The sequence below is a fragment of the Thalassophryne amazonica genome, chromosome 1, assembly GCF_902500255.1.
Source record: "Thalassophryne amazonica chromosome 1, fThaAma1.1, whole genome shotgun sequence".
Lineage (NCBI taxonomy): Eukaryota > Metazoa > Chordata > Actinopteri > Batrachoidiformes > Batrachoididae > Thalassophryne > Thalassophryne amazonica.
In genome coordinates, this window is record NC_047103.1 from 151,104,511 (window position 1) to 151,121,576 (window position 17,066).

The 17,066-nt window shown below is 38.4% G+C and overlaps 1 protein-coding gene across 2 annotated transcripts in view; it reads right to left on the reverse strand.

Moving 5' to 3' along the window:
- The window catches only part of gpr137c (G protein-coupled receptor 137c), a 44,977-nt gene that overhangs the window by 20,314 nt on the left and 7,597 nt on the right, over positions 1-17,066 (reverse strand). The window contains exons 2-4 of one of the 2 annotated variants that reach the window (XM_034176156.1): positions 1,125-1,174; positions 516-623; positions 295-433 (exon numbers count right to left, since the gene is read on the reverse strand). In XM_034176156.1, coding sequence (XP_034032047.1) covers positions 295-433; positions 516-623; positions 1,125-1,174 — 297 coding nt within the window. Of the gene's footprint in view, positions 1-294; positions 437-515; positions 624-1,124; positions 1,175-17,066 lie in introns of both variants that reach the window. The other variant, XM_034176148.1, reaches the window with a different exon arrangement.

Below are 17,066 nucleotides of genomic sequence, written 5' to 3' on the forward strand. Positions count from 1 at the left end.
GCATGTGAGAGGCAAATAAAGAAAAATGCTTAAAAAGGCGGGGGGTCTGAAGCTGAAAGGTTTTTGCTATGCTAATACTCTGCTGACACATTTACTCAAAATAAAGTCTGAAAGATCTAAATGACATGGTGAGATGCCGACGAGCTTTGCTCATTCATGTCCGCGACATATACATATTAATAATAATAATAATAATAATGATAATAATAACTACACATGCTACATGGACAAAATGTTGGAAATTAAGTCGGATTTAGATTGGAAGATGTAATCCAGTACAGTGTAGGTTCGTACCTTGGATTCGAGGTAAACGTTGGCAGAGGACATCTTGGCAATCTTGAAGATGCAGACGGCCAGAGAGATGGCACACAGGACAAACAGACTGTCATTGATCAGGACCCGAGCCAACACAGCCTGTCTGATCCCACCATCACTGCCATCGGGCACAATGAACACATCAGGTTAATAACCAAAGGGCTTCATTTACATCACATCTGAGCGAGGCTTCACTTTACCTTGGTGACACCGAGCGCTCCACAGCTCCTTGCACCAGCAACGCGCACGTTAAATTCACCACCAGAAAAAATATACTGAGACACAGGAAGAACAAACGTAGAGGAACCCTGCAAAAAAAGACAGACACAAACACAAAATAACATCACATGTTACAAAATCAACTTTAAGTATAATGAAACTAAAATCAGTACTCTGAAATTCTGCCAGTCAAGAGCAAAATATGTTGTTGGTGAGCCTGTAGATCAGGTTACAGACAGTTACTTTTAGAGTATTTCCTAAAAATGTCAGAGAGAAATAAAACACCGGAGTGCAGTATTAAAATCCGGGACAACTTTTGCTCAGTTTGTCTGCAGGCAAAGAAACCGGAAAGACCAGCAACGAGCATAAAAACAAACATTAATCGACAGAGACACTCAGAAAAGTGCATTCCAACAGGTCTTTTAACCAATCAGATCCCAAACACTTCCAACCTTAAACCCATATAATGCCCTTAAAGAGATCAGAGATCTACACACCACCCATCCAACAAAAAAATTTTTAAACAAATAAATAAGTATAAAAAAAAAAATTACTAACTGGCCTCACTATGTACAGCGGAACAGACTTACTTATATTTGGTGAACTCTGGGGAATACTTGGCTTTTGCCTTGAACATCACCTAAAGAAAGGAAAACAGCAAAAAATAAATATGATGCATCATCTACATTATGCTTCAATAGTTGTATTCGTCCATCATATATATATATATATATATATATATATATATATATATATATATATATATATATATATATATATATACATATATACATATACACACAGTAGTGTTCAGAATAATAGTAGTGCTATGTGACTAAAAAGATTAATCCAGGTTTTGAGTATATTTCTTATTGTTACATGAGAAACAAGGTACCAGTAAATTCAGTAGATTCTCACAAATCCAACAAGACCAAGCATTCATGATATGCACACTCTTAAGGCTATGAAATTGGGCTATTGGTAAAAAAAAAAAAAAAAAAAAAGTAGAAAAGGGGGTGTTCGGGTTGTGCTTCCGGGTCACAACAAAGATGGCAGCTTGAGATCTGTGCTCTCTGACGGTTTCACAAATTAACCCTGATAACCCCTGAGATAAGTCAAAAGTAAGTGTTTTGTAAACGCGATGATGAACAGGGTTAGCACAAGAAGGGGTAAAAATGTGGCCGTGACAGTAAATACTGATGAAGGCATGCTACAAAGCGAGGCTAGCCGAAGTAGCTCCCCAACTAGTGGGACGAATGAGGATGAAGACGCCACCCTGCACGGCATATTGAACGAACTGCAGGACTTCAGGCGAGATAATAAACACCAACTCACAGAGATTAAACAAGAACTACACAAGATGAACGACAGGCTGGTGGAAGCTGAGACACGAATTGATGAAGTAGAAACAGCATTACAAGCGGTGTCAACGCTACTGAAACGGCTCTCACAGTGCCAGGCTGACATGGAGGCTAAACTGATCGATCAAGAAGGACGGGCTCGCAGAGACAACATTCAAATATATGGCATACCAGAAGAAGCAGAGGGGAACAATATCCCCTCTTTCCTGGAAAACCTATTGAAAGAGTCACTGGGATTTGCACCAGACACAGAGCTCAAAATTGAGAGAGCACACAGGGCTCCGGTGCCTAAACCTATCAACCCACAGGTAAAGCCCCGGTCTATCATTGTAAAGCTCGCGAGTTACAGAGTGAAAGAAGAGGTGATCCAGAGAGCCTGGCAAAAAAGAGAGGTTTTCTACAACAACACCCGCTTCTACATAGACCATGACTATCCATCTGCAGTCCTCAAGAGACATCTGGAGTATGCAGAAGCAAAGAAAGTACTCAGGGAAAGGAAAAGTAAATTCCAGACCCCCTACCCATCATGACAGAGTTTTTTATAATGATGGCACCCGCCTGTATCAGAACGCAGCAGAGGCGACAGAGGACATGGCTTCACGCGGTTTTCCGGTGACCATCATACCAGCTCCAACCAATATGGATCAACAAGAGACTCAACTCTTATCTACATGGCAAGTGGCAGTGTGCCGTCGGGTCGGAGCCAGGAATACCACCGCTACCACACCGCAAAAGAAAAAAGCCCCTCACACGCAGTACAAAGAGAAACTCCAGGAGTTCAGACGTGATCCTCCTCCAGAGTGAGGGACATCAAACATCTTATTAAATAAAAGATACAGATAAGTCTGCTCCAGTTCACATCTTATTTCATTAGATTTATGGACCAGATGGTCTAATTTTATTTTGGACTTGAAGACTTATAGACTAGGCTGATTTTAATAGCCTGGATGCCTGAAGCCTCATATGGTTCATTCTGATTTCATTTAAAAACCTTCATTATTTACCTTACAACTGTGTAAAATGGTCAGGACACAGAAAAGCTTAAGCCATGACTGTAGGAGTTATGCAGTCATCTCAAAGGGCCCTACTCTTAACGAAGAGCTGGACATCCCTTTATGGGGGCTCTAACATCTCGACCCCCTCAGAGCTAATACAGAAAGAGCCTCAACACTGGAAGAAAGAAACTCTAAAGAATGTAAAGACATTTTGCTAAGTTTTGTGCTACTGTTCCTACTGAACTATGTTCATCTCTCGCTGTTCACGAGAGTTTCTGGGATGTATGAGGTTATAGAATCTATTCATGATGTAGGGGAAACCCAACCACACGCAATACAAATAGAACATTATGGCTAATCAAAATATTAAAATTGTTTCATTCAATATAAATGGGGTACTGAACCCAATTAAGAGAAGCAAGACATTGAGTAAAATGAAAAAGGAGAATGCGCATATTGTGTTTTTGCAGGAAACTCACCTCAATTCTGTAGAACATGAAAAGCTGAAAAGAATGGGGTTTTCTCAAGTGTACTATTCATCCTATAGAGCAGGTCGTAAGAGAGGGATAGCCATTTTAGTATCTCATAGAGTTAAACTTGAAAAAAATCTCACAAGTAAATGACAAAGAAGGAAGATATTTATTAATCTCTGGCTAAATAGAAGGAGCTCAAATAACTCTTCTAAATGTTTATGCACCTCCTGGCAGTGACATAAGTTTCTACAGAAAAATCTTTGACCTAATGATGGAGGCAACGGGCATACTTATATGTGGGGGAGACTGGAATATACGCCTCAATCCCAAACTGGATGGTTCCAAAGACTCTACCCAAACCCCCATACACAAGAAGATCAAGATCCTTATGGCAGAGCTGGGAGTAATCGATCTCTGGGGAGACTTCTACCCAACAACCCGAGACTACACCCATTATTCCCATTCACATGCTGTCTACTCCGGAATAGATTACTTTTTTATTTTCAAAAAAGATCGCCATAGAATACATGACTGTGAGATAGGTAATATCGACTTGTCAGACCATGCACCCCTCTCCATGTCACTGCAAATAAATAACAACCCTGGAATCTTATTATGGAGGTTAAATACAAGTATTCTTAATAGTGAACAATTTAAAACAAAAATCAAAGAAGAAATCAAACACTATATGGAGGAAAACAATAATGGAGAAGTTGGCCCAGAAATAGTATGGGATGCACTAAAAGCGGTTCTCAGGGGGAAAATTATATCCTTTTGCGCATACCAAAAGAAACAAAGGCAGTTAAGATTATCAGAATTGAATAAAGAACTAAAAAAACTCGAAATAAAACATAAGAAGGGATCTAACCAAAACCTCACTTCAAAACTGAAAGAAGTTAGGAATGAAATTAACACCCAATATACACAAGAAATACAAAAAAACATGATTTATACAAAACAAAAGTATTATGAATCTGGCTCCAAATTTTCTAAGCTACTGGCAAGGAAATTGAAAAAACAACAGTCAGATAACACAATCTACAAAATTAGGGACCTACACTCTGAATTATTACTATATAAGCAAAACGAAATACAAATGGCATTTCAAAACTACTATAAACAATTATATACCCAACCAAAATTAGAAGAGGAACAGCGAATAGAGCAGTTTTTAAACATCCCTTAACTTACCCACTCTATCAGAAGATCAAAACAGAAAATTAATAGCTAAAATAACAAAAGAAGAGCTGAACAGTGCGATTTCAAGGTTAAAAACAAACAAATCACCAGGGCCAGATGGGTACCCTGCTGAATGGTATAAGATCTTCAGAACCGAGTTAGTATATTTAACATAGCTTTAAAAGAGGGGAAAATCCCGCCAACCTGGAGAGAAGCTACGATCTCGGTCATTCCGAAGGAGGGAAAAGACAGATTAGATTGTGGATCATTTAGACCAATCTCTGTCCTGAATACTGACTACAAATTGTATACATCAATACTTGCCAAGAGGGTTGAAGAGGTTCTTCCTTACTTGATACAGACAGACCAAACAGGCTTTATTCCCCAGAGACAAACTTATGATAATATTAGATGCTCATTACATATTATAAACTATATACAAGAACATAGGACTCAGGCCTTATTGGTAAGCCTTGACGCAGAGAAGACCTTTGACTCTGTGAGATGGAAATTTTTATATAAGACTCTCGAGAGATTTGGCTTTTATAAAGAATTTATTCAGGGAATCAGCAGTCTATACAGTAATCCATCTGCCCGCATCAAAATAAATGGTCATCTCTCAGACACAATTAAACTAGAGCGAGGCACTAGACAAGGTTGCGGAGTGTCACCACTCTTATTCGCATTATATATATAGAACCGCTCGCTCAATGGATTAGGCAAATTGACGATATTAAAGGTATTACCATAAATGGAGATGAACACAAAATTGCACTGTACGCGGATGACATCCTAATATACCTAAAAGACCCCGCTCACTCATTTTCTGAATTATTCAAGCTCCTAGATAGCTTTGGTAAATACGCAGGATATAAACTGAATGTTCAGAAAACCCAAATCCTAACACATAATTATATTCCATCCAAACAAATTAAGGATACATTTAATCTGAATTGGGACAAAGACTCAATGAAATATCTAGGCGTACTGTTTCCAAAGGACATTACCACATTAGCAAAGACTAACTATGACCCACTCCTTACTAGAATAAAACTAGATATACAAAGATGGAACTCCAACCCCTTTATGAGCCTTACTCAAAGGGTGGAGACCATAAAAATGAATATACTCCCAAGATTTCTTTTTCTATTCCAGGCCCTTCCAGTTGAAATAACCACAAAACAATTCTCTGAATGGGATAATATATTTTCCAGATTCATTTGGCAGGGGAAAAAACCCAGGGTAAGGTTTAGAACACTACAACTATCGAAAGAGAGAGGAGGAATGGCTGTACCAAATTTAAAGGATTACTTTTTCTCATCCCAAATTAGACCATTGATAAATTTGTGTAATCAAGACTACCAGGCCAGGTGGAAAGACATTGAAATGTCACTCATTAAGGACCCCCCCCAATCCAGGCAGTATTGGGTAATAAAAACCTGGAGAATTGCTTAAACAAACTGCAAAATCCATGGACAAAATTTCAAATTAAAATCTGGAACTCTGTTAAAGATATATACATATAAACTACACGACAAGTTAGGAATAATTAGATGGTGCGCCTACGACCCTGACTTCAAACCGAATCAACTGGACTCTAGATTTAAATGCTGGATAATCAAGGGAATAACAACATTTCACTCGATAAATAAAGGACAATTTAAAAGTTTTGAGACTTTGAGAAGGGAACACTTTCTGGAAAAGCAAGACTTTTACCGATATTTACAAATACGTAATTATTTTAACCAGGTGATTAGAAATTTTACAGTGGACCCTGATGATCCAATACTAAAAGAGGTATTACGTGCTTATTCATTGGAACGAGGCAAGGGTATGATATCTAGACTATATAAGAGCTTTATGAATAAAAAATCTTATTCTACAGATTATATTAAAGATAAATAGGAGAAGGAATGTAATTTTGAAATTTCGAGAGAGGAATGGGACAGTTACTGTGAGTTTCAATGGAAATGCACCAACTCACATACATGGAGAGAATTTGCATGGAAATGTCTAATCAGATTCTTTGTGACCCCCAAGCAGAAAGTTCACTTTGCAGGAGGAGACCCATTGTGTTGGAGGTTGTGCGGGAGCCGGGATGGTAATCACTGGCATATATTTTGGGAATGTCCAGCAATTTTAAGTTTTTGGTTTGAGATACACAAAATATTAGAAAACATGTTCCATATAAAAATACCATTTCATTTCAAAACACTTATTATGGGAGAAGTTAACTTTCTCACAGGCCAATTCAACAAATACTTATTTGGTGTTTTGATTTCTGCCGGCAAGAAAACTATCACCCGACACTGGCTACATCCCGACCTCCCCACAATAGAGGAATGGACGGCTATTGTTAATGAAATTTATATAATGGAAAAGATTACTTTCTCACTCCGTCTACAAATGAATAAATTCACAAGGTCATGGTCAAAATGGGTCTCCTATGTACGAAAGGTATAGGCACATCCTACAGACTTAATTAATTAAATCATCTCTTCCTTCTCTGCCCTTTAACATCATTGGCTAATTTTCGTTGGTTTAAAAAGGATTGTTTGGTCTTGTATGTACTATATACATATCGCAAAATGAAACAATATAACTGTATATGTCCCTACAAAAGAATCCACTTCCTGTTGTTAGCCCATACATCCCCTTTTAATTTATTGTTCATTAGGTAGTACTTCTTATTATTACTGCCCCCCTTTTTTTCTCCCCTCTCTCTCTCTTTCTTGGTCTTGTCCTTTTACAAACATATAAAATACATGTTGCAGTTTTGTTCTCAGCACTTGATTAAACATTGCACAGTAATAGTATTGTTACTAACAGCAAGGTTTTTTTTATGCTGTTTTTTTTTTTCTTTTCCTTTAATTCCTTTCTCTGGATGACCAATATTGGCTATGTAATGTGATCTGTGAATAATAATAAAGAATAAATGTTAAAAAAAAAGAAAAGGGGATGTTCACAATAATAGTAGCATCTGCTGTTGACGCTACGAACTCAAAACTATTATGTTCAAACTGCTTTTTTAGCAATCCTGTGAATCCCTAAACTAGTATTTAGTTGTATAATCACAGTTTTTCATGATTTCTTCACATCTGCGAGGCATTAATTTTGTTGGTTTGGAACCAAGATTTTGCATGTTTACTAGTGTGCTTGGGGTCATTGTCTTGTTGAAACACCCAATTCAAGGGCATGTCCTCTTCAGCATAAGGCAACATGACCTCTTCAAGTATTTTGACATATCCAAACTGATCCATGATACCTGGTAACAATTTTACTCTCAGCAGTCCACAACATATTCCTCCATTTCTCTTTAGGCCAGTTGATGTGTTCTTTGGCAAATTGTAACCTCTTCTGCACATGTCCTTTATAACTGTCACAGCACTTACAGGTAACTCCAAACTGTCTTTGATCATCCTGGAGCTGATCAATGGGTGAGCCTTTGCCATTCTGGTTATTCTTCTATCCATTTTGATGGTGGTTTTCCATTTTCTTCCACACATCTCTGTTTTTTTGTCCATTTTAAAGCATTGGAGATCATTGTAGATGAACAGCCTATAATTTTTTAAGTTTTCCCCTCTCCAATCAACTTTTTAATCAAACTACACTGTTCTTCTGAACAATGTCTTGAACGTCCCATTTTCCTCAGGCTTTCAAAGAGAAAAGCATGTTCAACAGGTGCTGGCTTCATCCTTAAATAGGGGACACCTGATTCACACCTGTTTGTTCCACAAAATTGACAAACTCACTGACTGAATGCCACACTACTATTATTGTGAACACCCCCTTTTCTACTTTTTTTTTTACTAATAGCCCAATTTCATAGCCTTAAGAGTGTACATATCATGAATGCTTGATCTTGTTGGATGTGTGAGAATCTACTGAATCTACTGGTACCTTGTTTCCCATGTAACAATAAGAAATATACTCAAAACCTGGATTAATCTTTTTAGTCACATAGCACTACTATTATTCTGAACACTACTGTATATATATATATATATATATATATATATATATATATATATATACATACATACATACATACGAGGTCTGTCTGTAAAGTATAGGTCCTTTTTATTTTTTTCAAAAACTATATGGATTTCATTCATATGTTTTTACGTCAGACATGCTTGAAGGACTTTTCACGGTGCGAGACGTCGCACAGCGCTCTCAGGCAGCGTCATCAGCCTGTTTCAAGCTTAAAACCTCCACATTTCAGGCTCTGTTGATCCAGGATGTCGTGAGAGAACAGAGAAGTTTCAGAAGAAGTCGGTTTCAGCATTTTATCCGGATATTCCACTGTTAAAGGAGATTTTTTTAATGAAAGACGTGCGGGCGGATTGCAGCGTCGGCTCGCAGCCGCCGCGACGCTCCGTCACAGGAAAAACACCTCTGTTGGAAGCCTTGAGGACAAGTTGGAACATCTCCAGCTGATAAACAATTTCTCATATACTCACTCCACTGAAAGCCATCAAAAGCCAACTGGATTTTAACAAATGGTTATCAACACGGAGGTGTTTTTCCTGTGCCGCCGCGCCGCGTCGGCTGCGTCCCGACGCGCGGAACCGTCCGCACGTCTTTCATTAAAAAAATCTCCTTTAACAGTGGAATATCCGGATAAAATGCTGAAACCGACTTCTTCTGAAACATCTCTGTTCTCTCACGACGTCCTGGATCAATAGAGCCTGAAATGTGGAGGTTTTAAGCTTGAAACAGGCTGATGACGCTGCCTGAGAGCGCTGCACGACGTCTCGCACCGTGAAAAGTCCTTAAAGCGATAGAATCACCTCAAAATCTCTCATCAGCTGTTAAAATTTTCACTGAAAACCAGCTTAATTTTTCGAACCATGTCCACTTCGATGTGTCTCACAGGTTTAGAAAAAATTTTGATCAAACAAAGCGCCAGTCTCTCAGCAACTTCTCAGACAAAGGAATTCCGACGAGGGGCTGGACGACTCCTCCCACAAGGAGTGCTCACAGGCGAATGACGTCACCGACAGGCGTGGAAAAACTCACGCATGCGCACGAGGGTTCAAGCATGTCTGACGTAAAAACATATGAATGAAATCCATATAGTTTTTGAAAAAAATAAAAAGGACCTATACTTTATGGACAGCCCTCGTATATATGTATATATATATATATATATATATATATATATATATATATATATATATATATATATATATTGGTGGTGGGCCGTTATCGGCGTTAATGTGCTGCGATAATGTGAGACTCTTATCGGGCGATATAAAAAATATCGGCGTTAATCTATTCTCAAAGTTGAGCTGGGTCTGTGCCTCGAAGCTTCGTTTAACGTTGTAGTACATATGCCAGGCCTGTGTGTGGCGCTGTAATGTCCCCAGAAAAACAAACAGAAGAAGAAGTAGAGCAAGCGCTAATCAAATTAGCACAAAAGCTACAGCTTTCCAACGCAACAAACAGGGAAATAAAGCCTTTTAGGAAAAAGGCGGTCCACACTGATCATCTAAAACAGCTTACTGTCCATTTAAAGCAAAGCAGTGTGTTTGTTTGTTTGTTTTGTTTTTTTAAACACAGTTTCGTCCGCTGACCGCTCTACGCACGGCGGCCGGCTGCTGCCTCTCTCTGCCCGGTGTGAGCAGCTTAGCACTGCCAGCTCCGTCCCAGCCACAGACGGTTTCTGGAAGAAGTCCACTCTTTCTTCTGGGTGACAGTCATTACTTAGGTAGCACGCATATTCTGAATGAGCCATTTTAATCTAGATTAATCTAGATTAATTTCAAGACTTCAGTGAGATTAAAAAAAATAGTCTATGCCCACCACTAAATATATATATATATATATATATATATATATATATATATATATATATATATATATATATATATATATATATATATATATATATATATATATATATATATATGAAAGGTAATTTAATAAGTAGAAATAATATATTACTGCAGTGAAGATCCTTGTGGAAAATTAAAAACAAACAAAATAAAAAGCCCTTGAGCTTTCTGTGCATTCTTAAAGTGCACACATTTGTACACAGACAATCCAAAAACAAGAAAAAAAAGAATGCATGCACAATTATGAGGATGAACTGTGCAGACATGTCAAAACTGGATTAAAACAACTTTCCTTTTTGCATTAAAAAATTTTCAGCAAACAAAAAATTATTTTACTCCTGAAAGGAGCAGAAACATCTTTGGAGGTGTAAATGTTTAGCTTCGGGCCTGTGTGCTGGTTATTTCTGACATCAGTGAAAGGGTCTGCGGGGCGGAGACACGAAGCTGTCAACTTAAAACCAAGGACATGCAGCATTTTTTTAATTCGTTTTTAAAGGAGCGGCAGCACTTCTCTCAGCCTCTCATTGACAAATCCTGCAGGTAAGAAGACTTTGAAATGTTCAGAATTATAAAAGCAATCTGATATCAGTGAATGAGTGTTACAAGATCACCAACAAGCTGATCTGTAAAGGAAAAAAGATGAAATTTTATATTGCCAAAATCACACTCCTCACGGGGGAATTGGGAAGCAGTTTGTGGTTAAAATAACCAACATGAGAATTTTGCACAGTGCACTGGGTGAATGTGGCAGATCTGTGAGTGCGTGTCCATGCTGCAGGCTGTTACTATTTTATTCAAACATCACTTAGATACAAATGTTTGGCTATATGCAAAAAAAAAAAAAAAGTTCTTCAAGTTGATCTTAGAGGGAGAGACAGACTACCAAATGGTGAATGCACCTTCATGCCAACAAATCAAGTAGGGTGTTCACAATGAATTGGGACATACTGTCATTGTTTAACCATGGCTGGATTTTCAAGATGTTCAAAAGTTTCATTTTTCTGTTGCGTACTTTGTTATACTTTGGAAATCATATGTAATGTTATTGTACAAGACGTGGCATCACAGGAAGATTTCCAGATATGTCAAGGCTGTGCTTAAGTTATACAGCGTGTTGTTCTTGCTCATATCATGTCATCAAACCTTGTGATCGACTACATTCATGGGCGACCATGACTTTCACATGCAGGTTTGTCACAGTCATAGATCATGTCCTTCTGTGATATCTGTAAAAGGGAGAACGGGCCGTAAAACTGATGAGCACCGTCATGGTGCCAATTAACTCTGACTGTGACTTTAGGGCTTGTTGAACTGGACACACACACACAGACAGAAAAAGCTTGTGTATGTTGACCTCGCTTGATATGGTACACCTCATAGGACAAGAAAAGGTACAACTTTCTGATGGCAAACCTAAAAAAAAAATGTAATCTTATTATGTACAACCTGATTAGAAGCACAACATTCAGCGTTGCCACCTCAGGATCATAAATCTACATTTTGCTGATGAGATTCTGGTGGCGTCTTCCAGTCATGTCCTCCACAGTGCATTGACACGTGCCACTGTACCAGAGGGAGGAGTCAACTTGAAGTTTAAGTATCTTGGGGCTTGTTCACAAGTACCGCTAACAATGACTGTGATATAAAGGTCACAAGGAAGTGTTTCTGGGCGCTCTTTCTGAGCTTTTTCACAAGGGGGACACTATATGGACATGCCAGTCAGAAATTTTAATACATACACCTAAGCCACCTGTTTTGAAAACCACTGGCTGTTCTGCAAAAATCTGCGTCAATCAAACACCCAAACTAAAGACAGCCTGTAAACCTTAGCTTGCTTGGTAACTCTGACACATGGGACATGTTTGGGGTTCGTTTGTCCTACTGAGATCATGCAGGTTTTGATCACATTCTACATCTTGACCCATTTATGGGTTGGCAGGGCGTTTTATTAAAAATGCCAATAAACGACGCAACATGTTTCGAAAAATCAATTAGTAATTCAGGCCTGGATCCACAGTGAAAATCTGACATATGCATTTTTGCCCAATGATAAAATAAAAATCGTACGCGTCTTATTATTCAATAATCTTCATTCTTTTATTCGTGTGCAACATACACTGTCACACTTCTTTTAATATATTTATTATACTTCATGGACCATAGTGAACACTTATAAATATGATGTCCTAAAAAAAACAACACTATAACAAAAATTGACTGTAAACAGAATCAAATTTATTGCCAAAATCTTTCAATTATACCTGAATCTATATTTTTTTTCAATTGATAAAATCAATAAAAATATGACTGCATATATTCTTAATAATAATATATTGAGATACAGACAGTTCACAAAAGACATTTTCCATTGATACCAATCAAAATTAGAAACAGCCCAGCAGGTAACAATATTCATCATGTCCATGACTAAATATACTAAAACAAATACATCACAATTGTACACATATCACAGTTGTGATATGTGTACAATTGTGATGTATTTGTTTTTAGTATATTTAGATTTTGTTGTGATTTGGCACGTTATAAGCCAATTGAATTAAAATTGAATTGAAATTGAACATTTTATTGAGTCTTAAAGTAAATAAATATGAAATTGGTCACTGGATCCTTAATCTTTGGACATAATAAACTCTACATGGTGGATCCTTGATCTCTGGACATAAATAGGAATAAACAAAATCTGTAGTTTTTGTCAAAAGCATTTCCTTTCAGACATTATTGGCATAACTGTCACTCCATCTGAGCTGAGCTCTTACAGCACGTCAGGATGTAATTTGTAAAGAAATACAGCACGATTCATTTTGGGAGGAAAAAAACGTTTTAGTCGATTGTAGGTTCTTGTCTGTATTACAACGTTTGTAAGAGGTGTCATTTTATTTAAAGCGGCAATTCATTTTGAAGTTATTAATTCCGACCGGACTCTGTCTCGGCCGCGCAGCGTTTCGAACTGTGACAACAGAACAGAGGACGATTCTCGTTTCTTGACTGCAACAAGACATGAGTCCCAGTTAGTGACTTTAATCCACACAAAAGTGACTCCATGATATTTTAATGGCTTTGAGAGGGGTTAAGAAGTGGACTTCCCGCTTCTGAAGAGCAGCGAATCAAAGAGCCACGAGCCATTGAATCGAAGCATTGCTTCAATGGTTCATGGCTTCAAAGTGGAGTCGCGCTGCAGAAACGGTTGATTACAGACCCGCTTGACTCTGAAAGTCGGAAAAATCTGTATAATTTATGGACTATAGGTTGACATGAAAACCACCGAAAAACTGTGTTCACCACGGGGACACGTTCGGCACTATTCCGAATTTTCTTTTGTTTTTTGTTTTTTTACCGATGACGAACGATGCGTAAAAAATGTGACCGATGCAACTGCATCGGTCCAAACCAGTCTGGATCCGGGCCTGGTAATTTCATGTTATATAATCATGATGTTCACTTTTGGTCAAACTAATCATGGACTCATCCCAAGAAACAGGAGCTATTGCACGGTCAATGAAACACAATGGCAAACGGTATGAATAATCCATGTCAGGTAACATACAAGCCAACAATCAAATGACAAGGATCCACTCAGCTGTTACATAATTCTTTTTAAAATGCAATTTTGGTGCTATTGCACGGCCCGACTACCGCACATGCTCACACTAGCGGGGATGGTGTTTAGCTACACATGGCTGAGTTTGATTTGCTGGCAGATAACGATCTGAAGGAGCTAACTGACTGTGCTGATTCTTTTAACACACACACAAAAAAACAAATCAACCATGCCGTAAGACGTCTGGAGGCATGAAGAGCTGTTAGGATGAAGAGGATGAAGTTACGATGAAAAGCTGGACAAATTTCTTACACAATTTTTCACTGGAGTGAGGGAAGCAGATGGTAATCTGTATACGAAGTCAGAGCACGGCACCACAGACTACTGAGAACAATTTTGGACTCATATTTAAAATTCGTGTTGGACCGTTAAGCACCAGTGATGTACACCAAAAAGTGAGTCCCTTTTCTGTTGTTCCTGAATTAATAAAAATGACAAGGGTCCATTTTTGCTGTTATATAAAATAATGAATGTTTTTCATTCTTTCAATGGTACAAATATTTCATGAGGTGAAATTCACTTACTGTTATGTCATTTTTGTAAAAATTGTAACTTGTAAGATTATCATCTCAATGATCATCTGTTGTGACTAAAACTATGAATGGAACAAGGGGAACTAAGTCACACATTATGAGTAACAACTGACTCATCAGAAAACATGCCCCCTCACACACATACACACACACACGTAAGGATTTTCCATCAGCTTTGAGCTCAGTTCACAACATTCACGGTGCATCCAAACATATGATCCTACAACGCCTCGACAATCATTCAGTGTATCGATATGTCCTATAACGTAAGCCCTTTGGAGGCCTTGGTGCCGATACTTCTTCCAGGAATCCGCAGCATGAAAAAGATGAAAGTTTATGACTCCCCCTGGAAGGGACCCCAGTATGTCACAAGTTGTTTCCCCATTCTTAGCTGATAGTGCAGCAGTTAACTTAAATAACCTTTCAAATGGTGATACAAGCACCAAATTTGGTATATATATATATATATATATATATATATATATATATATATATATATATATTCTACTTAGACATTAATCCTTTGAATAAAAGGGGCCACTCACATTTTCAAGATGGGAAATTCCCACGATTCTGGCATACTAAATGGCACGGAATCCTACCACATCGTACAAATATAGACAAGTTACGGTTAATACGAGTTACGAGTACGAGTTAATATAGTAAGTTACGGTCGGACACTAGAAGAAGCGGAGACGATGGGCTGAGTCGCTGTCACTCAAAGCAACCATGGCCACAATTATACAGAACTTCACTCACTCACTCATCTTCAACCCCTTACTCCAATTAGGAGTCGTGGTGGTGGGGGGTCTAGAGCCTATCCCAGCAGTCATAGAGCATGAGGCGGGGTACACCCTGGACAGGGCGCCAATCTGTTGCAGGGCAATTATACAGAAATTTATGGCTTAAAACATCTTAAACTAAGATGTTAGGAAAAGAATTCATCCCTTGTAGAGTTGTCATGGGGGAGGAGGAAACCATCTACAGAGACCAAAACCATTTTTTGTCTCAGGCTATAAACACGTTTATTTCTGCTCTAAAGTTGGACATTTTAATATATCCAGTAATCTAACTCAGGTCAACATATCGGTAGCCCAACTCTGCATCCCACTGAGCTACCTGCACTATGAAGTGTGGCCTGACCAAAAATTAGATTTGGTGTTCTTCTGTGCATGCAAGCTAGTAATGAAGAAGAAAGTGTTTCACCAAAAACATCAATAATTAAGAGTTACATTTTATAGATCATGAAATTTGATATTAGAAAAAAAAAACTTGGTTGTATATTACTGAGGCTTAAAGGTGAGTTTCAGGAACAAACAGATCAGACCACATGACTCAAACGGCTCGGGCCTGACAAAGTGTAATCAGGAAATGTTTGTTCACATGACTGACAGATCACATGATGCGCCCAGCATTATCACCACAGATACATGCACATTTTGTTTTTACAATATATTACAACAGGTTTTTATCACTTAGCACCTTTTACAGTGTGCTGTGTGTCAGTTTTGCTGCTCTAATAATACTAGCGCAGCATAAACCAACCTGTTGGGTTAATTTGAGTGACTTTTGCACAGTACAGCTGGTCTGGGATCAGTTGGTGAGCTTCCACGTTTACTCAGCAGTCATATGACACTGTTGGCTGTAATTATTAGTGGTTCAACCACAGACTAGAGACAGTTTCCTTTTGACGTACACTCCTGTATGAGACAGATATTTCCTTTGCAGCGGTGACAGTGCCAAGGATCTGAGAGCTTAAACGTCGTGTTCAGAGTGAGAAAACAAACAGGTCTTTGATATTTATCATGGGCAGGTGTTCAACAACTGTGCCTGACCAACTGCAAACAGTCTCTCCTTCATACCCCCTCTGAACAAACATTTGGTCCAGTATTACACATTAGGGATGCATCAATGGAGGCCAAAATTTTGTGCAACGCTAACTGAATGATGGTTTGAACCATCGATCCTGTAGCGGTCTGAAACCCAAATCTGTGTGTCTGTTATGTTAGTCTGTCCGGTGGGAAAAAAAAAAACCCACATAGTTAACTTGTCATGAAGTTTCTAGGATTTACAGAAAGTGTGCAATAATTCTTTAAACAAAATTAGGCAGGTGCATAAATTTGGGCACCCCAACAGAAAAAATACATCAATACTTAGTAGATCCTCCTTTTGCAGAAATAACAGCCTCTAAACGCTTCCTATAGCTTCCAATGAGAGTCTGGATTCTGGTTGAAGGTATTTTGGACCATTCTTCTTTACAAAACATCTCAGGTTTGTTGGTTTCCGAGCATAGACAGCCCGCTCAAAATCACACCACAGCTTTTCAATAATATTCAGGTCAGGGGACTGAGATGGCCATTCCAGAACGTTGTACTTGTTCCTCTGCATGAATGCCTTGGTAGATTTTGAGCAGTGTTTAGGGTCGTTGTCTTGCTGAAAGATCCAGTCCCGGAGCAACTTCAACTTTGTCACTGAGTCTTGAACATTGTTCTCAAGAATCTGCTGATATTGACTGGAATCCATGCGACCCTC